Genomic DNA, 27,367 nt, shown 5'->3' on the forward strand with positions numbered 1-27,367 from the left:
CGTTTCTCTCTCAGGTCATGTGCTGTCAAGGAGCATGGGAAGAAACTCGGCTCTTCTCTAGGAAAGTCAGTTATTCTCATTATGCCATTCCTAGGGAAAAATGCAGTTCCAAAGTCCCAGGTGCCCACTGCGTGCTGGAACTCTTTTGGGAGACAGATATTAGTTATATATCTTCTTGGGAGAAGTAGGAAAATTCAATAATTTTTGATACTAATTCATGTCTCATGGATCTTCTTTTGAGAAATGAGGAAACAGTCTGTAGAAAATAAGAATGGTAGGATATTATAGAATTTAATGACAGGAGTCAGCAGGAATGCAGAAATATTCAAAAGCAGCCATAATTTTTAAAAAGCACCTGTATATAAAAATTAAAATTAAAAGAGATTTCATTGGTTATGTCTACTAGTTATCGTAAATATTCCTATTCTTTCTTTTCCTTTTTTTTTTTTTTTTTTGGTTTCTTGAGACAGGGTTTCTCTGTGTAGCTTTGCACCTTTCCTGGCACTCACTTGGTAGCCCAGGCTGGTCTCAAACTCACAAAGATCTGCCTGTCTCTGCCTCCCGAGTGCTGGGATTAAAGGTGTGTGCCGCCACCACCCGGCCCAATTCTTTCTAACTTATGTATATATTTATATTCTAAGAGACATTTCTTTTTTCTGTCTATTTTCCTTTTCTTGAAAATAGGTTTTTTTTCCCTTACATAATATATCCTGATTACAGTTTCTCCTCCACCTACTCTTCCCATTTCCTCTCCATCCATCCCATCTGGAATCCTTTTTTTTGTCTCTCATTAGAAAACAAATAGGTTTCTAAGGGATAATAATAAAATAAAATACAATATGATAATATAAAAAACCCTAATATATTGGAATAGGACAAAACAAACAGAAGGAAAAGAGACCAAGAAAAGGCACAAGAAAATGATATAGACTCAGAGACTATACCCACTCATTCACACACTCAGAAATCCAGCAACACTAAAATGGAAGTCATTATACACAAAGAACCTGTAGGTCTAAAATATAGATATAACTATACATAAAAAATATAAAACAAGATATATATATATATAAAGAATATATAAGGTAAAATATTCTATATAATAATATATGTATGAGATAAGATAAAATATCATATATATATATATATTATAAGATTTTTTTTTTAAAAAGAAAGGCTCTGAGATGACATTATGAGACAAGGAATCTCCAAAGACACCATGGAACTTGTTTTCTATTTGCATCTACTGCTGGGCATGCATCCTACCCTCAAGAGTAGTTTGTTTCCCCAGCGAGACTCCCTTGGAGAAAATTCAATTTCTGTCAGCAAGTGGCTCTCAATTGGAGACAGTTTCTGAGTTAGAAATGGGGGCATGTGTATACTTCCCCTTCTAGTTACACAGACCCTATGTTACTCAGACCCGTGTAGGCCCTGTGCATGCCACCTCAGTCTCTGTGAGTTCATATAAGCAAATACATACCATATTCGTCTTTCTGTGTCTGGGTTACCTCACTCTATATAAAACAGCATGGCATTGGCACCCAAACAGACTCATCAATCAATAGAAACAAACTGAAGACACAGACATAAATCCACACCCCTATGAACACCTGATTTTTGACAAAGAAGCCAGAAATACACACTGGAAAAAAAGACAGTATCTTCAATAAATGGTGCTGGTCAAACTGGACAGATGCGTGTAGAATAATGTAAATAAATCCATACTTATCACCCTGCACAAAACTCAAGCCCAAATGGATCAAAGACCTCAACCTAAAACCAGATACACTGAACCTGATAGAAGAGAAAGTGGGGAATAGCTTTGAACTCATTGGGACATGGAAAAGCTTTCTGAACAGAACACCAATAGTGGAGGCACTCAGATTAACAATTAATAAACCGGACCTCATGAAACTGAAAGGTTGTTGCATGGCAAGGGACATTGTCATCTGAACAAAGCCGCTGTCTACAGAATGGGATTTTTTTTTTTTTTTTAACCAACTACACATCCAATAGAGGGCTAATACCCAAAATAAATAAAGAGCTCAAAAAACTAGATATGAATAAAACAAAACAGTTTAAAAATGAGTTGCAATCTAAACAGAGACTTCCCAAAAGATGAATCTCAAATGGCTGAGAAACACTTAAAGAAATATTCAACACCCTTAGCCATCAGGGTAATGAAAATCAAAACTACTTTGAGATTTCACTTTATACTCTTCAAAATGGCTCAAATCAACAAAACAAATGACAGCTCATGCTGGCAAGGATGTGGAATAAGATGAACACCCATTCATTGCTGGTGGGAGTGCAAACTTGTACAGCCACTATGGAAATCAGTGTGGCGGTTCCTCAGGAAGATGGAACTGGATCTATCTTAAGATCCAGCTATACCACACTTGGGCATATGTCCAAAGGATAGTTCATCCTACCACAGAGACACTTGCTCAATCATGTTCATTGCTGCTCTATTCATAATATCCAGAAATTGGGAACAACCTAATTGTCCCTCAAACAGATGAATGAGTAAAGAAAATGTGGTACATTAACACCATGTTATGAGTCAGTCAACTGTTAAATAAATGAAATTTGCAGGTAAATGGATGGTACTAGAGACATTTCTATGGTAATTAATTTTTTGAAAATAATCAAAATAGCTATAAACTTAGTATAGAAAAATATACAGGAAATAATAGTTAAGAGAAGTATAAACTTAGAAGAGACCATAAAAGAACATGTCTAGTAGATACAAATATTATGACTCTGATATAAGCTCACCTGTAGACAAAAAAGACAATGCAGTAGAAATTCAGTAGCTGAAAAAAACATCCTAGTAGGCATAAGGATTGAGTGTGATTAGTGTTGACTAAAATAAAAAGGGAGGGAGATGTTTTCCAGGCTTGCCTCAAGTCCTTGCTAGAGGAAGCTGGGTTATCAAAACAAAAGGTAACATGCATCATTATAACTGTGTCTTTGAGAGAAAAACAAAGTTATTTTTGTTGTTATTGTCATTTTGATTCTTTACTATTATGCTTAATGTTCATTTTAAAACAAAAGTTTATCTTTTACAAAATTGATTTTATGTTAATATATGTGCTTGAGAGAAAGAGATGCTGATGGTAGCTTTTATAGTTTATTTGGTATAAAACCCATAGATTTACTTGTTTTTTTTTTTTGTTGTTGTTGTTGTTGTTGCTAGTTTCATTTGTTTGCTTTTTCTTCCTTTATTGTTTGAGAACTTCACACATGCATATAATGTCTTTTGATCAAATCTGCCCCCTTCTTTACCCTCTTCAAATGAAACTGAGTCCCCCTCCTCCAGCAAAAGTCAATCACAAATAGTTCCTCAGCTAGGGGCAGGACTTTGTGAGTTCCTCCCCCAACCATGCTGGGATTTTGGCTGGTTTGATCTTGTGCAGATCTTGTGCATGTGGTCACAGGCACTATGAGTTAATTTGTATAAAGGCACTCTTATTCCCAGCAAATACTGTTTTGCTACAGGTGTGTACAATTTCTGTTGCCTATAACTTTTGACACCCTCTACCATGATAACCCCTGAGCCTGGAAGAGAAGGGGTGTGATACAGATGTCCCAATGAGAGCTGAGTACTGCTCAGCTCCTTATGTTCTGCACATTGGCTAGTTGTAGATCTCTATATTAATAACTATCTAATACAAGAAGAAGCTTCTCTGTTAAATACTGAAAGATGCACTAATCTATGTGTATAGAAATGAGTCATTAGGGGTTATTTTAATACTATGCACATTTAGCAGAATGGGAGTATTGTGTTCTCCTCTAGGACCTATGACTTGTCTAGACAGAGATAGTATTTATAACTATATTCTCGGTTATGGTAGTTACTAGTCATGTGACGCTATTAAACAAAACAAAATTTTTAGTCACATTAGGTATATTTCAAGTGCTTATAAGTTACATGCAGTTAGTGGTTACTATTTTAGACAGAATAAATTCAGAACATTAACATCATCATGGAAGTTCTACTGAAAAGTGCTGCTGCAGGATATGTAAAAAATTTGACATGTTAGAAATGTAATAGGATTAGGTTGACCAGATATCTCAGAGGTTAAGAGTACTTTCTTAACCAGTTCTCGGTTAACTGCATCCACATCAGGTGACTCACAACCTCATAAAACTCTAGTTTAAGGGTATTTGAAACCCTCTTCAGGCCTCTATGGGCACCTGAATTCATGTACACATAACTACACACATCCACATAATTGAAAATCAAAATATAAACATCTTTAAAAAAAAGACATATCGCCAAGTATAGAGTAGATAATCCACAAATGATAAAAAAAAAATGACTATGACAAAGTGATGATGTTCAAGGCACCTATTCTGGTTGGCTAGCATTCATATTATATGATCAATATATATTTTGAGTACTAGCAATAAAAGTTGTCAATAAAATTTGCTCAATACAAATATTTGTTAGAAAAATGCAAACCAGTCTTGGTGGTGCACACATTTAATTCCAGCACTTTGGAGTTCAAGGTTAGCTTGGTCTGCAAGGGGAGTTCCAGGACAGATAGGATAGGGATCTACAGAGAGTCCTTGTAAAAAAAATCAAACTGGAGAGAGAGAGAGAGAGAGAGAGAGAGAGAGAGAGAGAGAGAGAAAAAAAAAGAGAGAGAAAAGGAAGGAAGGAAGGAAGGAAGGAAGGAAGGAAGGAAGGAAGGAAGGAAAGAAGGAAGGAAGGGGAGAGAGAGATACAGACAGACAGAGACAGAGAGAAAGAAAGAAAGAAAGGAATAAAGAAAGGAGGAAGGAAGGAATGAAGGAAGGAGAGAAGGAAGGAAGGAAGAAATGCAAATTTATTAAAACTATTATGAGTGACTTTTCACAATTATTGGATTAGAAACATTAAAAGTTCTGAAAAAATGCTGTTGTTAGGAATATTGAAGAAAACACCAATGAATACTGTAAGAGGCAATATCTGATGAAGTTGAAGGTGCCATATTTGATGATGGCATTCCTAGAGAAACCATCAGAGAACAGAGAGGCATCTATAAGGATGTTCATCTCAGCATTGTTTATGGTTTCAGAATACTGGAAAACAATTTAAATATCTATTGTGATTTAATCGTAATGAATGCGCTGTCTTTAGGATTCATCTAAAGCACCTAGGGGGTAGGTGACAAAGGACAGTTAATGTCAAAGGATGCATACTCTATGGTGCCAATTTTAAATAATGAATATTATCCAGAACATATTCATAGAAAAATACGTTTTAAAGTATGCATAGGAGTGAGCTAGACCACACCCAATTTATTAACTACTCCTCGTGGAGAGGGAGGGTAGTTTGCATGAGTAACGAGGGCTGCAAAGGCTGCTTAAACACATGCCTGCCTCATGTATTAGTCAGGATGGTAAGTCTATGGGGTTTTATTATCCATTCTACACAGCTTTGCAAAGTCACAACAGAAGCTAAACAGCAATTAAAAAGTAAACACAAACAGAAGGAGGACAGCAAGCCAGTTCCTTTGTGAGCTTATGGATTCAGACTGACTTAAAGTTTTAGTTGATAGGCTGGGCGGTGGTGGTGCATGCCTTTAATCCCAGCGCTCGGGAGGCAGAGCCAGGCGGATCTCTGAGTTCGAGGCCAGCTTGGTCTACAGAGTGAGATCCAGGACAGGCTCCAAAACTACACAGAGAAACTTTGTCTTGAAATAAAACAAACAAAAAAACAAAGAAAAAAGAAACATTTTTAGTTGATAAATATAGCTTTTAAATGTGGAGAATTTCTCAGAACCCTTTAATTCCTTGCAATAAAATGAAACCTAATTACATTATTTTGTGAAGGAAAGCTTTTCTCCAGAAACTAGCTATTTTTAAAAAAAATTTATTTCCTTTCATTGAAGATAGATTATTTTCTCACATAATATATCCCAATTATACTTTTCCCTCTCTCCATTCCCCCTAGTTCCTCCCTTTCCCCTCCTCTCCAGATCCACTGCCTTTCTATATCTCCCGTTAAGAAAGAACAGGCTTCCAACAGACAACCACCAAACACGACAAAATAAAATGTAGTAAGATGCAGCAAAAACTTTCATATCGAAGTTGGACACAGCTACCCAACAGAAGGAGAAGAGTCCCAACCAAGGTCAGGCACAAGAGTCAGAGACCTACTTGTTCTCACAGTCAAGAGACCCATAAAAATCCTAAGCTGAAAGCTATAATATATATAGGACCTGGTGCAGACCCAGGTAGGTCCTGTGCTTGTTGCTTCAGTCTCTGTGAGCTCATATGCTTAGTTGACTCAGAGGGCCTTGTTTCCCTAATGTCTTCTACCCCCTCTGGCTCTTATAATTTTTCCATATCCTCTTAAATGAGATTCCCCGAGCTCTGAGGGGAATAATTTGATAGAGACTTCTCATTTGGACTCTCTCCCCCTATAATGTTTGGCTGTGGGTCTCTGCATCTGTTCCCATCTGCTGCGTGAGAAAACCTCTCTGAAGATGACTGGATAAAGCACTGATTGATGAGTCTAGCAGACTACTAATAGGAGTCATTTTATTGATACTTAAAAAAAAAATACCAGTAGTTTTTGGTTTCACCCTAGGTCTCTGGGCTATCTAATCTCTGGTTCTTGGTTACCAAAACAGTGTCAGGTATAGGTTCCTTCTTGTGCTATGGACTTCCTACTCCCACAAGTTTTGTGCCACCATTTCCCTAGCAAATTTTGCAGGCAGGACAGATTAGGTCAAAGGTTTGTGGCTGTGTTGGTTTCCACAGGAGACTGGTTTTATTGTTTGACTTCTTGGTGTTTTTTTTTTTTTTTTTTTTGAGCAATATGGTGTTTAGTGTTTTTTAATCATTTTCCCATAGTTCAAGTTTCCCTTTTGTAAAGGTAGGGATTTTTTTAAAGGTTTATTTATTTATTATGTATACAGAAGAGGGCGCCAGATCTCATTACAGATGGTTGTGAGCCACCATATGGGTGCTGGGAATTGAACTCAGGACCTCTGGAAGAGCAGTCAGTGCTCTTAACCTCTGAGCCATCTCTCCAGCCCCAAGGTAGGATTCTTATTCAATGGAGTAAATAAATGATTTTTCATTTACTCTCTCTTGTCTCCTTATCATACCATTGTCATAAGATGTAGACTCCTTTGATCATGTGTTCAGGAGTGGTATTGCTGAGCCTTAGGGCAGATTTATATTTAGTTTTTCTGAGAAATTCCCATACTGATTTCCATCCTGATAGAGGCTGCCCAGTTTACATTGCTGTCATTTGCTTTCTTGAGGCCAACCATTATAAATGGTTGAGATAGAATCCTCAAAGTTGTGTATATGTTGCATGTGTTGTGTGTGTGCAATTGTGTAAGAGAGTGCAGACACATACATACCGCAACGTGCTTATGGGGGTCAGAGGAAAACAGTGGGTGTTGGTTCTCACCCTTACACTTGGGGACAGGGTCTCTTTACTGTGGTGTATTAACAGGCCAGCTGGCCAGAGAGATCCAGGGGATCCACTTTTCTCCACCTCTCTTCTTGCGTTAGGAGAGTCAGGATTACTGATACAGGCTACCTCTCTGAGACTTCATGTGATTTACAAGGATTCAAACCCTGCACAGCAAACCTTTTAATCCACTAACTCATCTTGGCTATCAAATTCATGTTTCTTCTTTGGGGAGCATGCTTCAGTTTCTTATGCTATATCTCAGTTAGGTTGTTTTCTTGTTTAGTTTTTAAAATTCCTTGTGTATTCCAGATACTATTTTTTCTGTCAGATATATAGCTGGAAAGGATTTCTCTCACTCTATAGATTGTCTTTGACTAACTTAAGTGCTTCTCTTGCTATATAGAACCTTTAGAATTTCATAAGGTCCCATTTGTCAACTGTTGGCCTTACTTTGCAAGCAACCAGATCGATACTTAGACACTTCTTTGTTCTCTTCAAAGGTTTTCCTGAATTTTTTTCTCTAGCAGTCTTGGAGTTTCAAGTCTCACATCAAGGTCTTTGATCCATTTGCAAGTGATGTAGTTCAGGATGAAAACAGGATCTTCTTTCATTCTTCCAGATGTAGATAATCTGTTTTACCCATCACCACTTGTTAAAGATTCTGTCTTTTCTCCAATGAGTATTTTTGGCATCCTTGTCAAAAAAATATCAGGTGGTATCAGTGTGGGTTTCTTTTCCTGTGACTCTTCTGGTTTGGGGTAAATTTTGTCTCAAACAGCTAGAATATCAAAGTTACCATCATCCCTTGGAGAATAATCTCCTATTTTCATAAACTACAGGGAAGAAAATTCCCCAATTGTTTGTTTCTCCTTCACATTAACTGTTCACGGTTGGTTGAACAATGTTGTATCAAGATCAATCTCAAGCCCTCCCTCCTTGGGATATGCATTTCAAATATTTACAGACTGTTATCATGTCCTCCTTCCTCATCACATAGCCTCACTGGGCCACTTAGTTCCTTTCTTTGTCCTCCTGACAAGTCAGACACTCTTACCTTGTAATCACATTTGTCTCTTTTCTGTAGGTTCCCTCTTTTTTGCTCCTAGCAATAAGATTAATTGTTTACTTATGAATACTGAAGTCATCAGCTGCAAAAGAAGAAAATGAAACAAAACCCAGCAGAAACCCAAAGAAATGAAGCAGACTTCTGTGACTAGTCTGTAGTACAGAACCTGGCATCTCCTGTAGCACAACCATAGCAATGAGGACATGGAAAGACAGCCAGTGCCTTCTGGTTCTGTGCCACACACTCTGGAGAACATAGTATCATTAATGACTTTTGCCATCTTTGTGCACAATTCCCAGCATACCCAAAGAAATGTAGTTTTAAAAGTTTTTCCTTGGGCTGGTGTGCCTCTTGCACATCTTCAGCCTGTACTGCTAGCTACAATTACACAAAAGTATTACCAATATGAATATTTCAAACTAGTAAGATAAAAGCAGATATTTTGCTTTGTAATGCTTTCTAGCATGCTAAGCGATTTTGCTGGGAAATTTCTATTTATAATACCCCAATACCCAGAGAGATGGACACATGACCTATCCCACTCCCTGCACTTCAATTTACTATATCCTTTTTGTTTTTAGTTAATTTTTAAAGTAAGATTCCCTCCTCACCTCTTTTTGTGTATATTCTCTGACTCTTTGTAGTTACTACTTGTATCATGTCTAGTATCCTAAAGGTATAAAACTCCAGGCTGAATTTAAATCAACTAAATCTCAGTGACACATTGAAAATGACTACTTTACACCTCCATTCCTATCCTTTTTAGTTGTATTACAAATCACACTTTATACACATGTGCCCCCAATCATACACCGACAGTTATTGTTTATGAAATTACATAGAAACAAAATATGGAGGTAATAAACAAAAGTTACAGTAGCGCAAATGCTTTTCTTTCTGTGCATTATTAGTCTTTTAACTCAAGTGAAAACAGGAAGTAGAGTTGCAGCTGACTTTTGTAATTACCTTGTATTTATTGACCTTTTCTTCTTAGCTCTTTATTGCTTCGTGTGGCGTAAGGCACTCTCTGACATTCTTTCATTTCAGCCTGCAATACTCTGCAAGCTTGCAGAGTAACCCTGGTGATATCCAGCTTATCCTGCTTCCATCCTCTGAGAATGCCTTACTTTCTTTCTAGCTTTTAAAATAATGTTTTCTTGAACCCTTGAGAACTTCATATAGTGTACCTTGATCATATTCTCTCCCCCATGGAACCCACTAATTCCTCCCAGATCTACCCACCTATCTTCCAACTGCTTCTAACTTAATTTCTTCTCTTTCTCCTCATTTTTCTTTATTATTGTTGAATGTATACATACACATAAATATACAAATACAACCTACTGGGTCTATTTAGTGTTGCTCATATTCAGATACTTTTAGGGTTGACCATTTGGATAACCAATTAGGAGGCTCATCCCAGAGGAAGACTGATTCTCCCTGTCTCATAAGACATTAATTATCTATCACTCTCTTTATCTAGGGGTAGAACCTTGTGAGGTTTCCCCTATCCATGCTGACAAAGCAACTGGTATTGTTATCGTGCAGGTCTTGTCTCCACAACCATAATCTTGTGGTTTCATAGTGCAGCTTTCTTGTTCTATATAGAAGATACAATCTCTCACCAGATGTCTTGGTCCTCTGGCCCTTACAATCTGTCTGGCTCCTTTCCCATGATGTTCCCTGAGGTGTAGGTTTGATCAATTGGGACTGGGCAGTTCACAGGTTTGGGGAAAATGGCAATAGTAGGTTCTCTAAGTTCCATGGCATCACCAGCCATGAATAGTTGGTTAGACTCACAGTACTAGGCATGAACATCCTCCTATTGAAGGGGTCCTAAGTTCAATTAGGACAGATGTTGATTGCCCTCAAGATAAGAGTGCTGTTATTGCACCTTTGAGGATATCTCATCCATATTGATGATTGTTGTGGTTTGTAGGTCCACAGGCAGGTAAGACTGTTACTTGCTTTCCTCCATTGGCAGCTTGTATACCACCTTCCAATTCTATGAGATTTAGTTCTCAGAAAGGAGGCCTCCAGGGTAATTTCAGCTCTATTCCTCTAAGTCTTGCATATGAAGTGTGTGGTGTCTTCAGCAGCACAGTCTTAAGCTTCAAACTGGGAGGAACAAAGGGAAACAGTGCTAGCCTACATAGGCTGGAGGAGAATCTCATGAATATCCCTGACCAACAACTTGAAGGATTTTGCAAGCCTGGTACTGAGGATTTTGTTAATTAGTGTATGACTCTTGGGGGATCATTGTCAGTCCAAATAAGATAACTTCATTTAAATTATATATATGCTATACATACATATGTATGTATGTTATATATACATAACTTATATACATTATGTATAATCTTAGGTAAACATAACATGATTCCTTAGTATTATTACCCCCTCTCTCCCTCTCATTCTTACTGTCTTCCCATTTAAAAGCCCCCCTCTGTTTTTTTCATTTCCCCTTTCATATAATTGTGCTCTGCTACTCCTCTCTAGAATACCTTCCCCCACCTACCCCTACTTGGTCCTTCTTTACTTTCACGGTTTCTGCTGTTGCTCTAGGTTACATACTCACATCTAAAAATTCAGAACTGGGAACTATGCATAAAAGAGAACATGTGAGTGTTTGTCTTTCTGGGTCTGGGCTAACTCATTATGATATTTTCTTGTTCCACCTATTTACCTGAAAAGTTTATGATTTTAAGTTTTCTTTATAGCTGAATAGTATTCCATAGTGTATATGTGCCACATTTTCATTATATATTCATCAGTCATAGAACATTTAGGTTATTTCCATTTCTTAGCTATTATGCATAGAGCAATGAAAATGGCCGAGCAAGTATCTGTGAAGTAGGATGCCTAGTCCTTTGGACATATTCCCAAGATGAAATAGCTGAATTATACAGTAGATATATTTCTAGATTTCATGGTTTCTCCATGCTGACTTCTGTAGTGGCTGTACCAGTTTGCAATTCCACCAACAGTGAATGAGGGTTCCCATCCCCTTTCCCTGTCTGCTTGCCAGCATTTGTTTTTAGTTGTTTTGTTGATCTTTACCATTCTGATGGGGGTAAGATGAAATCTTGTGGTTGCTTTGGTTTTCATTTCCCTAATTGCTAGAGAAAATGAACAAGTTTTTTGAGATATTTCGTAGCTATTTTTATCACTTCTATTGAGAACTCTGTTCAAATCCACAGTCCATTTTTTAATTGGATTGTGATTTTTGACTGGTTTTTTGAGCTCTTTATACATTCTGGATATATATATCCTCTGTCAGATGCATAGTTGGCAAAGGTCCTTTCCCAGACTGTGGGCTCCCTCTTCATTTGCTTGATTGTTGTCATAGCTCTATAGAAGGTTTTTAGTTTTATGAGATCCCATGTATAAATTGTAGATCTTAATTCCTGGACACATGGAATTTTATTCAGAAAGTCCTTTCCTATACTTATATTGTAAAGAGCACTGCCTATGCTATTTTTCCCTAGAACTTTTGATGTTTCAGGCTTTACATTGAGGTTAAAACTTGTCCTTTCATTAAGAACTAAATTCTAGCGAGGCAGGGTGATGCATAGCTTTTGTCTCAGCACTCAGGAGTCAGAGGCAGGTGAATCTCTGTGAGTTTGAAGCAAGCCTGATCTATAAAGTGAGTTCCAGGACAGTCAGGGCTGTTGCACAGAGAAACCTCATCTTGAAAACAAACAAACAAAAACACACCAACAAACAAACAACAAAAACAAAACAAAATTCTTTATTTTCATAAGGCAGCATTGTTTTTCTTTTTGGCCTAGAGTACTCATCTTTGATGGTCCACTGACAGTGTTCAAAATACATGGCAAACCCAAAGCATAGAAAGTCTTTGAAATAAATCTTGAATTATGAAGACTAATTAAATGGAGTGGGTTGAAATCAACTTGCAATTATATCAGCATATGAAGATTATGTCTGTAATAGTTCTTGACTATTCTTGTTTTTATTTAATATTTATCACACTTGAAAATAGAGGTTAGGGCTAAAATTTATAGCAATTAGGAAAAGTTGGTTTGCACGTTAATATAAAATTGGTTTACATGCTTATATAGAATCTTTCCATATGAAACCAGTGATATTTAAAGTATTTGATGTTTTAAGACTCAAGAGTCTTCCAAACTTTTTTTCCTGTTTTGCCATGAAAATTCTAGAAGGATATACAAATCCTGGTACTCATAAGACAGGGTGAACACCCTGCCTGTGTACATCAGTAGTCAATATTTAGTCTAGTAAACCTATTCAACACACATAGATGCACAAGGAAACATGAGAAACCCAGAGGTCTGGAGATGCTAGAAGACAGGACAAAATTCCTTCCTACCTTTTACCATATTTGTAATTTTATTCCTGACTCAGACTTTATATTGCAACCACACCTGTTTATTTTTTCTGTTAGTTTTAATTTTTGTTTTCTGAGACAGGCTCTCTGTGCCTCGGAGGCTGCCCTTTGAACTCCTGGTTCTTCTGTTCCTTCCACCTAAAGATAACTGCCTCTGAAAAGTTTGTTAACTTCTGTTTCTAGAGCGGGAACAATAAGTTCTGGCTCGTGGGACATTATAAACAGACATTCACTCTTCCTGTGTGGGTTTCCCACAGGTGTCAGCTCTGCAGTATTACACATATCACACAATATGTCTTTGCAATTTTTTTGGTAATTTGCTGAAGTCTGCCCTCCTCCAGAGATGCAAAAGAATGACAAACTTTTATATTCAGTGTGGGGCGCTGATGTAGAGAAGTTCAAATTACAAGTTTGGACACCAGAAGACTTGGATGCTAATAAAGTCCTAGCAGTAATTAATCCACCTGAGACTCAGCAAGTGGATCTAGTTCTCATCATCTTGCTTATGTTACTGGGAAATGCACAGTTGGGATCCAGCAACCCTTGATTTTGCAACTAAAATATTTTTTAGCAATTCCAGAAGTAGACCTTCCAAAATGTACCATTAACAAATATGAACTTAAGTTTTCTCTCTGAAAATGGCAAATATTCAAAACAAAACTCCCGAGTGGAAGGGAAAATATTTTGGTGATGGAGTTACTTAACATTTGGGAGAAAACTGACTGATGTATCTGGTTAATTAAGTTACACAGTTTATCCAAACCTCTAAGTGTACACAGTTTGAAACGTTCATTTCTGTTTCATTACTGAATTTGGAGTCCATAACCATGACATTTCTTGTTGTGCCTCTCTTAATTACAGGGTGGTTTTACTCGAAAATACTCCCTTAGCTCAAAAACAGGAACCCTTCTTCCAGAATTCCCCAGTGCTCAACATCTTGTGTACCAAGGATGCATTTCTAAGGACAAGGTATCAATTAAAGACACTTCTCTATTGATTTTCTGATATGTTGGCTCCGTATCTCCTTTCATTGGGAATCTTATGGCACTTGCAGGAAGCAGTCAGAAATCTGCATTATCAAACAGAATTGATTGATTTATAGGAGAGACAAATGTTTACTAACATTGATTAAACACTTTCCAATTAATTATTTACCATCTCTATGATAGTGCATAATCAGAAGGTGGTAAAATAAATCTCAAAAGGCTAAAGATTATTTTTATTTAAAATTCAAAATTAAGGGGAAAAAACTAGACTGTGTTTATTGCATCCAGATTTTCAGTGGTAAGCTTTATAGCAATGAAGGGGATGCTAAGGAAATGTAAGGGTTACACAAGGTGTCAAAAGGGAGAATTGTTTTCACTGGGTTCATCCAATAAGTATCCCTCAATAAGAATTTCCAATGAGTCTCACACCAAATCTTCTCTTATTTTTGCACTTCTAAAGTCATTTGGTGGGGGAATCACTGGCTCTTTATTAGTGGGTACCATTATTGAATCAGAGCTTAATGATCTTCATGTGCTTCTTTCAAGTAAAGCTCATTATATTCACATTGGATGGAAGTGCTTTTTGACACATTTCATAATTTGAGGTGCAAACACACAAGGATGTCATTAATAGTCAAGTGAATCATTTTAGCAATAGGAGTTTTGTAGAAAGAGGAAACAAAAATAGGATATTGGTTTTTTTTTTAAAACTATTGATACATAAATAGAGATACCGAGTAACTATAGGACTCATTTGGATGCCAGAACTACCATGCCAGGTAAGAAGAGACCAAGCAGTGAAGATAATTTTCAGATGTTGAATATAAACATTCCCTTCTCTTCTCACTTCCAATCACAGTTCTCTAGGTTAGCACACTTTTTATTTATAGATGAAATGACTTCATACTAGAGAAACTGGGATAAATGTTAACATGTGGCAGCTTGGGGGGTGGGCTGTGGAAATCACTGGAACTTCCCTTCTTGGAGGGAGAGTGGTATTGGCTCTCCTTTGTGGAGAGGGTTGCTTGCATGCAAACATGCCATGAAAATGTTTACTGTGTAAATATACCTGGTGAGAGCCAGAGAAGGAGGCAAGTGACAGAGAAAAATAGAGAGGTGAGGCACACTGGCCATTAGTTTATTTCAGTTTCTCTGCTGGCCTCCAAGGAATTCTCACCTTTCACACTGAAATTCTGGTAGATCATTTCCCATTCGGGTACCAAGGGTGATTGATTAGAAAACCCCCTGCCTTCTAAGTTCATTCCCAGTGAACTCTTTGGCAAGTCCAGGGACTGACACCCTTCTTTGTCCTGAAATACAGCTTAGCCCTTTTACCTTCCTACAGTTGCCAAGATCCACAGGTGATCTATCAGCTTCTAAAAAGAGGTTGGGGCTAAAGCCAAGGGCTTGAATCGCCATCTTAACTAAGGCAGAAGAGTGGAGAATGCTCAGTGAGGAACTGATCCCAGTAAACGTCATTGCCAACAGCCTGGGGGCGGGGCTGTACTCTCATTCTGCTGCCATCACTCAAGGTGGAGGTCAACTCCACTCCATGTTCACTGCCTATAATTGGCCTGAACCTTGACTCTTTCTGGTAATGTCTAAAATGAAATCTATCCTCAGAAAATAAAATCAAATGGTGTTTCTGAAGAAGGCAAGTATGCTGCCATTTAAGTTTAGTGTCATAGGGCATGCAAATATTAGATCACACATGAAATACTAATAATAAGATCTGAAATGTCTGCTGAGCTGTGTGTAAAGCAGCATATTTGGAAAAAATAAAGCAACATGTGAACTAGAATTTATAATTACATTAGTAGATTTTGGAGCCTGACATGTTAATTTTTATTAATTTATGTAAATTGAATAAAGTAATTGCATTATAAAATTTTAATACATGTATATTAGTTACTTTGATCATATGCATACCCAAGTTACCTACATTTTTCTGCTTTCCCTCATTTCATGGACACCCTTTGTATTTCCTAACAGTATCAAGATGTAAGGTTTTGAGAATCTTATGGCTTCCCTTCCATCCTTCACACTGTCCTTATTCTCATGTAAAAGGTTTGCCTTGGTGACCTATCTAAAAATAATAGTTCTACCTAAAGTGTAGAGCAAGTTTCATTTGCTTTGATGCAAACGTCTTGCTGGAGATATCCTGTGGTCAGCATAACTCCTTGGAAAGAGACTGCTAATTTTCATGCCATCATTATTTAGGGGCAAACTAGACCATAATGATGGATGCTGTCCCCATAGTAAGAGGTAAAGTGCAAAATGGTAGGACAGATGATGACCACACCACCATAAGATGCTGCTGTTATCCAAAGAGCTAACATTCCTCATTTTTGAAAACATACACTAACCACTTTGTATGTGTTAATTCATTTAGAACTTTTATTAAGGTGACTCTAGAGTCAAAACCTGAAACCACTGTACCACACAGCTCCCAGCATCCAAAGAGTTGATTATTTTAGATCAGATATGTGGTAGGATACCTTTCATTCAAGCACTTAGGAGGAGGAACGCAGATGTCTGTGAGTCTAAGGCCAGCTTGGTCCATACAGTGAATTTCAAGTTGGCCAGGGTTACATAGCAAGACCTTGTCTCAGAAAAAAAACAACAGCAAAAAGTTGATGCATTTTGGCGTTGTATGTTCATTTTTTCCAATACAACATATTTTTTCTTATGCAGAAAATTAAGATGATATTTTAGACAATAGTTCCCTTGCTACTTCCTTTTAAAATGCTCTTATTAATATCATGTTGTATCATGTTACATCTTACCGTGTCGTATAGTATCAGATAACCAATTTCCTCATCTTTTTCCTTCTCTGGGCAGTAATCTTTAGATAAGGATCTGCTTCTTATTCTGGGTTCTTTGCACTGAGCAAAATGCCTGGCCTGTAACAGGAACATCAAAGTATAAAATAAATAACAAAATTTTAAAAATTCCTTGGCTAAGCTTTTTCTTCCTTAACATAGGTTGATACTCTCATAATGATGTACAAAACTCACTGCCAGTGTATCCTTGACAACGCAATCAATGGGAACTTTGAAGAGGTGAGGTTACAGAATGCTTCTCTATGGCATTATGCAAACATTCACATCCTGTTCTTAATAATTTCAATGTGCCATTTGCTCTACAATTAGATTCAGCATTTCTTACTGCACTTTTGGCAAGGAATGCCTGACCATCTCCTTCCCCTGCTGGAAAATCCTGTTATCATTGACATTTTCTGTGTTTGTGACTCAATTCTTTATAAGGTAAGCTCCTTGGGGTGCCTTAAGCAAGAATAATTTATTTCTTAAATAATACCCTGAATGCTTGTAAACATTTACAATTATTTAAAAACTTTTTACAGTGAATGAAACCAGCTCAATTTCTGTTTACATCTAAGAGCAATCCAAAATAAGATGTTTTGGCTAATATTTGAAAAATTCATGAAATTTTGTTACCTCTATGAGATGTTTTCATATTAACAAAATACAACATCTACTATCTCAGGAGGAAGCAGAATTAAATACTCTCATTGGATTAACACCTTGAAAATCTCTAACTTAAATGCATTAATGTCTAATTCTGTCCTTAACCTAATAAGAATCCACAGATTTCTTCAGAAGGGTCACAAGAAGAGAACCTGGGACAGATGACCAGGTTGACCCAGCCAAACATTTAGTGGGAAGAGAGAGAGCATCTTCCACAGTTCAGCAGTAAGAAGGCCCTAACAGAGGGGGGAAATAATATTGCACCTTAAAATGAACTTGCCTGCATTTACCTGCCAAGTTGTCATATGGAAAAACAAAATGATCCTTTGAGAACATATTCTGAGTTGGCAAGAAAGTTCAAACATGTTGGGCAAATTAGTGACTTCTTTGTTCTCAGGTTTTCGGGAAACTACAGGAGACACCAGCTACATCATTCAGAGGCAACTTTGCAAACAGTTGACAGCTTGACTTGAGGATAAGAAGTGAGGGGACACATCTTCATTCTCTGCTCAGTAGTCGCAAAGCGAGAGAATGCAGAGCCAAGTACAGGGTTTTCTTGCCTTCACTTCCGGCTCACATTGATGGACAAGAAAGAGCAAGGAACATCTTTGTTTTGTTTCTTTTTATTTTTTTATTAAATAAACGCCAATATTTACAAAGAAAGATTCAGTTTGCACTACGTGATTGCCTCCAACGCTTACCACTTGAAAAAGCAATTGGTGGACATGAGGTAGTTCTAAATGAACACAAGGGAGACCTAGGCTCAGATACGCAGCTGTCACCATCAGAGCAACACCACTGAGATAACAACTCAGCTCTTCTGAGAAATACCTTTCATACACCCACCCTTCCTCCAACCCATGCACAAATTATTTTTAAAATTTTAGCCCAATGCAAGAATGTCCTGTTCTAAGTATCAATAAATACATTTAGTTCTCTTCCTCATGGCAGGACCAGGGAGGCACAGTGGGCACAGAAAATAAAACAGTGTAAACTGAGCATCCATAAGTTCTTTCCCCGCTTACAGAGAGCATCTAGTCTGCAAAACAGTGTGTGATTAGCAAGACCAATCCATGAGTGATTCACAGTAGGGCTGTTAATCGACTGTCTCCTATGTTCACATAAAAATCCCAAATACCCACTCCTGTGGGAGAAAAATCTAACCTTCAGAAAGGATTCCTGTTACTCTCTAGGAAAATCACAAGTAAAAGTAATCAATGAAGAGTGCACCTTGCATCAGAAATGATCATTTCTGGTCCTGGAGATGAAGCTCACCAGGCAGAGTGCTGGCTTAGCATCCTAGAGGTCCTGGGTCAGTTCTTAGCTCTGCCTAAACCTGGGTGGTAAAACACACGCCCATTCTCCCAAAGCTCTAATCACAGTCATTTCTAAAGGCTTATGTTAACTCTGTTTGCTTTGGTTAAGGTTCTTACAGACGTCCTCATTCCTGCCACAATGCAAGAAATGCCTGAAAGGTATGTTCAGTCAATAAAACAAGACAGGTCCTTACAAGAATAACAGTTTCACCTCAAACACTATGTTAATAAAAATACCATTGGCTTGGAATTCATTCTTTTATGAAGAATACTTTTTTTTTTTCTTTCTATTATCTGGAAGGGGTGTGTCAGGGTCTTCATATTTGGGCATCAGATAATAAAATGAGTAAAATGAAAACCTAAAGTACCTTCAGTGTGAGACCTGCCAAACATGGTCGACCTCCAATGTGCTTCAAAGTTCTTCAATGAAGCCTAGATGGAGAATGCATGGGATAGTCAATGGGAACAATAAGCAAAATAATGAAATCTATGAGGGAATTTTGGAGAAATCTTAAATTACACTTTTATGATTAACTTTAACTTAATCTGCAAATTAGGAAGTGGTATAATGAAATTACAACCTTCTTTCAGTAAAGAAATAAGATCTTAAATACTTTATTTAAAATGTATGGGGAGATTTTTCACACAGCTGTTTCCAGGGTGAAAACATAACTTTGGGGGTTAATGAGCAAAATTTTCTCTTGAAAAAAGTCTGTAAAATAATGTAAATTATTTTTAGACAGAGGCCACAAACTAAATTATGCCTTCATGTAGTGCTCAAATGCACATAGAAATATTTATTTTTGACATCTTTTCTTTCTTTATGTAATAGTTGGCCTTGGTCTGGTCAATAGTTTTTTCAGTTATCCGTGGAGCACTTCAAACATCTAATCTATACTCTGAGTCAGTTAGTTACACATGGTAATTCATGACTATCTAAAACAGTAGTAACAGCTGAGTTTTATATAAACAAGCAGCTAGTTATGAGACTATCTAAAACAGTAGTAACAGCTGAACTTCATTCAATCATTTTTTTCCCAAAATACCTTTGACTATGGATAATTGAAAAACTGAAAGCACAATATTAACATTATTGCAGTTCCTCCGAGAATATTTCCACATTAATGTGTACGGCTCAGTGCTCTCCTTTTAAGAGAAGGCATACTTTCCCATCATTCAGAGAATATTGTCATTTATTTAATTGACTCATTATCATTGAATGATAAATAAATGCTTAAATATTATTCAAGAGTAAATATTATAATCCAAAATTACAAAACGAGGAAGCTGGATGTGGAGAGTCATTTAATGTCCCAGAGGCAGCTAAATCCCAGAGTTGGACTGAAACTTGGCTTTTCCCTATGTTTTGTCACTGCTTCCCACACACAAACTCATCAACTACACTTAGACTGCTTCTGTGAAACCAATATGAGGATTTTAGAGTTTTAAATATTTACATCTTCTACACACTACCACAGTTTGCAATTTTAAGTGGACTCTGTAAGTAGTACATTTTTTTTATCATCTGTCACATACCATTATACTTGGATGATAAGAATATATATTTAATAAAACTTATCAAATGTGTACAGTTTTACAATGTCAATGTAATATCATCCAAGAAGTCAAATATGGAACAAAAAGCTGACACATTTTTTTCCAAGAAAGTATTTCATAGAAACTAATGAATTGTGTGTTAATAATAAGGTACCCATTGTTTACTATTTTTGTGCTAGGCTCAAACAAGGGTGTTTCCCATGACTTATTTCATGTAATTCTCAAAATAATCCCATGACCAGATACTGTTCTTAGTCCCATTTAATAGATGAGGAAGCTGGAGTTTGAGGAAATTGGGCATTTTGATTATGATCATACATGGCAGCTCCAGGCTGAGTCTGGTTTCAAATTCATGCTTCTGGAAGCCCTGGCCAACAGGATCCATCCATTGAAATGAAGATATTCAATACGTTTTTGAACAATGTAGCATCTAACCCAGCGTTTTCTTTGTAGCTTGCTAGCAGACATAAGAAATTTTGCTAAAAATTGGGAACAGTGGGTTGTTTCATCCTTGGAAAACTTGCCAGAAGCCCTAACTGATAAGAAAATCCCCATTGTGCGAAGATTCGTGTCTTCTCTGAAGCGACAGACGTCTTTCTTGCATCTTGCTCAGGTATGGGGTCCGCTGAGAATGAGTCCCCCAAATCAAAGGGAGGGACTCTTCCAGTTAAAGATCTTTCACAATTTGAAGGAAGTGAAGTGTGCAACATCAATATGAAACGTGTAACCTAGGGCAAATACTAGACCTGAGAGAGGATGCATAGGTATAGAATTATATCTGTATGTCTGTGTTTTAGCTAACTGTACAGACATGCATTAAGATCCTGCTTTTGAAAATAGACAATGCCCATGTAATAGGATGTATATAGTATAAGAAGTTGGATTGAGAGCATTCTGAAATTCTTTACACTTGCTTTGCAATGTTTTTGTGATTCTAATTTATTTCAAAATAAGAAGTAATGTTACTGCAATCTCAAAAGCAAGATAAGGTACAAGGTAAAGCTGTGAGCAGTGAGGCTGTGTGGTTCCTTTTTCACATTTACTTTTTAAATTTGGTGTGTGTGTGTGTGTGTGTGTGTGTGTGTGTGCGCGCACGCGCACATGAGTACAGGAGCAGTGAGGCTGTGTGGTTCCTTATTTACATTTATGTTTTAAATTGAGTATATGTGTGTCTGTAAATGTGCACATGAGTACAGGTGTCTGCACAGGCCAGAGACATTGGATACCCCAGAGCTAGAGTTGCAGGTGTCTGTGAACTGACTGACATAAGTACTGGGAATAAAACTTGCCTCCCCTCCACCCCCCCGGAAGAGCAGTGTATACTCTTACCCCATGAACCATCTCTCCAGCCTGGCTATGTGATATTTAACGTTATTCAACCTCCAAGCTCTCTACTCTTCAAACTGCAACTGACAGCCCCTGTCAGATATGGAGCAGCAAAATCATTCATACATAGAAACAGCACCGACACTTGTCACTGTCACTGTAACTGTTGGCTCTATGAAGGTTTCAGTATCCTGAATTTAAAAAAAAAGAAACAAACTAGAGATAGGTCCAGATAAGATATGTAACATTTAAAATGTTATTTTTAAATTAATATTTAAATTTTATCTTCCTTGCTGTGTGATGATGGATCAAAAATATTATTTTCATTTTCTTTTTTTTTTAAGATTTATTTATTATGTATACAGAAGAGGGCGCCAGATCTCATTACAGATGGTTGTGAGCCACCATGTGGTTGCTGGGAATTGAACTCAGGGCCTCTGGAAGAGCAGTTGGTGCTTTTAACCTCTGAGCCACCTCTCCAGCCCTATTTTCATTTTCTAAATCTCAAATGAAATTTCAAATCTGTCTCAAAGATGATCATGAGTTTCAGCTATTGCTTTTAAATTTAAAATGAGGAAAATGTTTGAGCAGAGGAGAGAATTCAGTCAATAAAGTCTTTGCCTTACAAACATGAGGACCAGCACACACACAAAAGCCAGGCACAGTAATAGCTTATACCCATAAAATCGGAACAGAGAAGACAGAGAGACAGGATCCCTGGGGCTTCCCAGCCAGTCGGTCTAGTTCAATCGATCTGTTCCAGGTTCAGTGAGAGGCTTTGTCTCAAAAAATAATGTGGAGAGAAACTGAGGAAGGCACCCAATATAGACCTCTGGCCTCCACAGAGACACATACATACAACTACATACAAACATGCATTTACACACAGATAAACTCAAAAGTTACTTATGATTGTTTTCCTTCAAGAAACTACTTTTATCAAAGCTAAAGACTTTCCCAGGTAGACTGTAATTGATACACTTCAGTGCCTTTTTTGTCTATGTGCAGATTGCCAGACCAGCTCTCTTTGACCAGCATGTGGTGAATTCCATGGTATCTGATATTGAAAAGGTTGACTTAAATAGTATCGGATCTCAGGCACTTCTCACCATCCCTAGCAGTACAGACACAGAATCTGACATCTACAGTGAACGTGAGTCTGTTTAGCTAACAACAGAATCTCCTAACTTTGACACTATTGACCCCTTGGTAGGTAACTTATTTGGGGGGCAGGGAGGCTGTATCATTCATTGTAGGACACTTACCAGAATCATTGGCTGTGCACCAGATGTCATGAGCAGCATTCTCTCCAGCTGTGACAACCAAAATTGTCTCTAGATGATACCGAATGTCCCTGACAGCAAAATCACATCTGTTGAAGAAACTCTTATGGAAATATTTTTAATTAGAAACAACCAAAAATATATAACCTGGAAATAATCCATATGGCTTTGAGTTTTCTGAATTTTCTTCCACTTTTAAATGACATACAATCACATTTGCTTATGTCCTATGCTCCTGTCATTATACGGTGTATGACACATATTAAGATTGTGCCTCAACACAATGCTATTAAAAATACAGATCTGATTCAGCCTTAGACTATTTGACAAAGTTAACCCAACCCATATGAGTGGTTAGGCATCTGTGCTCAACACTAAGAGAGAGCAGCAGACTCTTTTCCCATCACTTTCTGCCTGCTAAGACAGAACAACCTGCAGCTGCCTACAGGATATGACACAAGCAATGGTTTGTTCTTGGAGTCCAACATCAAGCCTCATTTCAGTTAGCTACATTACATCCCAGGGTTCAGCAGACCTCAAACTCTTCAACAATATGATAATCCTAGACCGTCTCTTTAAATTTTCTGAGAAATGTTGTCTGTGTAAATGGCTCAGTTCTGCAGTGCAGAGCTTAATTTGTAGAAGATGGAGTCTTTCAAAAAGCAGAAAATCAACAAGCCTAGCCTGGGCCGTTCATTAGCTTTTGGCACTCATAATGAGTTACTTTCAGCAAATAAAAGTGCTGAATTAAAAAGAAATACTCATTATAGTAATTATTCCCATCAAGGACATGTATACAAATCACATATATAAAGTATAAACCTGTATTTCAGTGTATCCCAAAAAAGATACACTAATGACTAAGTGTTTTTGTTATTATTATCAGGAAAAGAAATAAACACATTTCACATATTTACCCATCTCTCTTTTTATGCCATAAAATTTCTTAAGATTTGTAGCTCAAAGTTTTATCTTGGATTCAAAGTAGTTGTGATATATTTTAATTTTGAACCACTACATGCTGACTATTCACAGTGACAAGTTTTATTATGAGATTATTTTCACATACGTATATGATGTATTTTGATCATATTTATTGTTAATAACCCTTCTCCTTCTCACTCCCACTGATCCCCTTCCTCCTCCCTCCCAACTCTTGTTTGTTCTCTTTCTGCTCCTCCCGCCTCCTCCTGCTCCTCCTTCTCTTCTTTTGACATGGCAGATGACTCTATCACTGTGTTCCAAGAACTGAAGGATCTCCTCAAGAAGAATGCTACAGTGGAGGCATTTATTGAATGGCTGGATACTGTGGTCGAGCAGAGAGTGATTAAGGTATTTTTACGAATCATTCAGAAAGTATTTGTAAGAAAAAATCTGAAACTGGCTGGGATAATTTTTTTTTTTTAAACTGGTGTGGAAAAGATCCAGACTGACTGTGGATTTTTAAACCATGTTTTGTGTATTTGTGATAAAAAAGGAAATGGGGCCAGCCTAGATGGCCATCAACAGATGAATGGGTAGTGAAAATGTGGTATCCGGTGGAATTATTTTCATCTGTAAAGAAAAATGAAATTTGTTGGAAAATGGCTGGGTCTGGGAAGCATAGTATCAAGTGAGATGATCCAAACCCAAAAGGACAAAAGCAAGTGTTTTCCCTCACACATGAGCCTGAGACAGAGCCTGAAAGTGCATACATGTTACAGTGTAACTGTGGGTAAAGGCAAGAAAGGGTGAGAACAGGTGATACGAAAGGATGAGGTGGGGAAAAGGACAGATGAGACATGAGAGACGTAAGAGACTTGGGTGGCACTGTGGGGAGTCTACACATAGTGGAGGGCAAAGAGATGAGGAGAAGGAGTGTCTACTAAAATACACTTTGTTCAACCGTGTCATAATGATATTTAATAGCTTATATGTTGATTTTAAAATGCTTTATAAAGTTTTTGAAACCCTAAAAAATTGAAAGATCCAAATATTAAAATTAGGAATCACCAGTTTGAAAGCACTGAACAAGGAGTTAGCTCCAGGATGCTATTTTTTTCCTCTATCAGTTTATAAAGTTACACCTGAACTACAGCAGTAGTTAAAGACAAACATAGAAACTGGAAAGATTTGAGTCTTTCCAAATAAACAAATTTTCTTAACACTGACTGGAACTGTGATTTTTTTTTTTTTTTATACATTGGAAATTCTGAATTCTTGAAGGTCACAGTTTTACATTTTCTGTTTGGTCTCTTCCACAGTTTCAGTTAGTTCTCAAAGCCATCCATCATGAAGAAAGGCACTGAGAACAAACATGTCCCTCACTAGCTGGCGAAAGCCACTCCATATCAAGGAAACTGGTTACAGTCTGGGGACTTTTTGTTCTGGAAGGAAAACAGACTCTCGTTCAGGACCAGAGGAGTCGGTTAATCATTTACAGAAAAGTACAACCCTCGCTTCAGACATTACCTCCTGTCCTTCTTATAGCTTTATCAAAAACAATTGAAGATAAAATAAAAGCCTGTGAATTATTTCACTTTATAGTCTAATTCTAATAGGAAACCAAGCTATAAAAGAATAAAGACAAAGTGCCTTGAAAATAACAAGATGAAATAAAAAACAAAAACAAAACAAAACAAAGCCAAAAAACCAACCACAGGCTGAAGTTAAAAATCCCGGGGCAATCATTTTATTTGATGACATAAGTATGGAGCCACGCTGTCTATAGGCTTGTCTGGCTGTTCGTCTAAACAGGGCACATGTGCCGTGACGTGGCCTAGTTCATAGCTTCGTTTTGTTCCTTTACTTTTAGACAAGCAAACAAAACGGAAGATCCCTGAAGAAGAGGGCGCAAGACTTTCTGCTGAAGTGGAGCTTTTTTGGTGCCCGAGTAATGCATAACCTTACCTTGAACAACGCGTCGAGTTTCGGTATTCAGTGTGCTTTACGATGATTGGTTTCTGCATGATTGCACTCATTGTTCAGCTCACCCATCTTCAACACCTTATTACTTATTTTTCCTTCTCAAAACACATTTGGCTATCAAGCAAGTTGAGAGTGGTAGCTAGGAGCTACAGCTGGGGAATCAGATCCTGCAGTGTCAAACACTCCCACCGTTTCTCTCCTTGAGGCATTGTCTAAGCCAGTCTGAGGAATATCCTTCTCATAAGGTATAGGTATTAGGAGAGTTGGTGCAAATCAAAACACTTCCCCCTATGTAAACCATCTGTAGAAGTACTTGCATAGGTTTTCTGTATAAAACAAACAATAACTGAGACACTATTCCCCAGAGGCTCTATTATGTAGCATGGGGACTACCTGCATCTTTCCCCAATACCCATCATTATGTAGCATGGCTGCCTCTTGCATCTTTCCACAGTACCCATCATTATGTAGCATGGGGACCACTTGCATCTTTCCCCAGTACCCACATGGCTGCACTTGAGGAACCAACGTGTAACTTAGAAGGCACAGGCTCCTAAGGTTCTGAACGGTCTTGCATGATCTTTAAACCCACCACATAAACTGGGATGTTAGCCTTTTCAAAAATTGAGTACTGTCTTTGCCCTAAACTTTCTGAGCTTACTAACCTTCAGTTACAGTACTACACATATAGACAGTGAACTGGATTTTAAAAACTTTTTATGTTACAAAACAGGTTAGAGTCAACTCAGGATTCATCTAATGTTCAATGGAATTAAAGTTAAATAATGTGTTGCAAGGTTAAAAATAATAGTCTATTATTTAGAATAGTTTTTTCTTATATTTTGAGTTTCTTAAAATGCACGGCACTGAAGCCTGACTTTAGTGTGAAGAAAAGACTTTTGTTAGGAAAACTGCTGAACAGTTCAAAGAAGTTAAAAGTTCGCAGGTCTGCCTTTCATATGAAAATTACTCATTTGCTTTTATTTTTAAATCAAATATGGTTCAAGCTGGAAAGACATCTTATTTGATAAAATTTTCAGACAATGTTGGCCATCGTCTAATTATTTAGTGCAAAGTAAACAGAAATCAAGCAGAAGAGAGGTCATTCTCCACAGCTCAGGCTTATCATGCTCCAGTGTGTGCCCTCTTAAAGCATAAAGCCTGTCTCACTTTCATCCACATTTTCCTTTGATGTAATTAGTGGCCAAAGGGCTGGCAGGACAGTGCACACAGGGAGCTGAGCAGGAGGTACACAGAAAGATTAGAGACCCAAGTTAAGCATGTTGGTCTTAGCAGGTCATTGAAAGTCCAACGCGTGTTTGTTTATTTCAGTTGTTCCTTGTAAAGTGTGGTGAGATGGTCACAAAGATAAGTTTCCTCTTTCCTTTTCTCTCTCCTTTTCCTCTTTCCTCCCTCCTTCCCCTCTTTCCTCTCTCTTTTCCCCCACTTTCTCTCTGTACATGCCCCCTCTTCTATAAACAAGGTTCTTTCCACTTGATCCGGATGCTTCTGGATGAATACATCCTCCTGGCCATGGAGACTCAATTTAATAACGACAAAGAGCAGGAATTGCAGAACTTATTGGACAAGTATATGAAGAACTCAGGTAACTTCAACAGCTATTATACTTTCCATATTCCTTTATT

At 37.5% G+C, this 27,367-nt stretch overlaps 1 protein-coding gene across 2 annotated transcripts in view; it reads left to right on the top strand.

Annotated features, from left to right (window-relative positions):
• The window catches only part of Rfx6 (regulatory factor X6), a 54,957-nt gene that overhangs the window by 19,881 nt on the left and 7,709 nt on the right, over window positions 1-27,367 (top strand). For both annotated transcript variants that reach the window (XM_036169217.1, XM_036169218.1), the window contains 9 exons: window positions 13,720-13,827; window positions 16,829-16,906; window positions 16,997-17,110; window positions 18,758-18,807; window positions 20,659-20,818; window positions 22,540-22,684; window positions 24,037-24,146; window positions 25,609-25,726; window positions 27,205-27,327. In XM_036169217.1, the coding sequence (XP_036025110.1) occupies window positions 13,720-13,827; window positions 16,829-16,906; window positions 16,997-17,110; window positions 18,758-18,807; window positions 20,659-20,818; window positions 22,540-22,684; window positions 24,037-24,146; window positions 25,609-25,726; window positions 27,205-27,327 (1,006 nt within the window). The remainder of the gene's footprint in view (window positions 1-13,719; window positions 13,828-16,828; window positions 16,907-16,996; window positions 17,111-18,757; window positions 18,808-20,658; window positions 20,819-22,539; window positions 22,685-24,036; window positions 24,147-25,608; window positions 25,727-27,204; window positions 27,328-27,367) is intronic.

This window comes from Onychomys torridus, chromosome 19, assembly GCF_903995425.1.
Source record: "Onychomys torridus chromosome 19, mOncTor1.1, whole genome shotgun sequence".
In the NCBI taxonomy this organism is placed as follows: domain Eukaryota; kingdom Metazoa; phylum Chordata; class Mammalia; order Rodentia; family Cricetidae; genus Onychomys; species Onychomys torridus.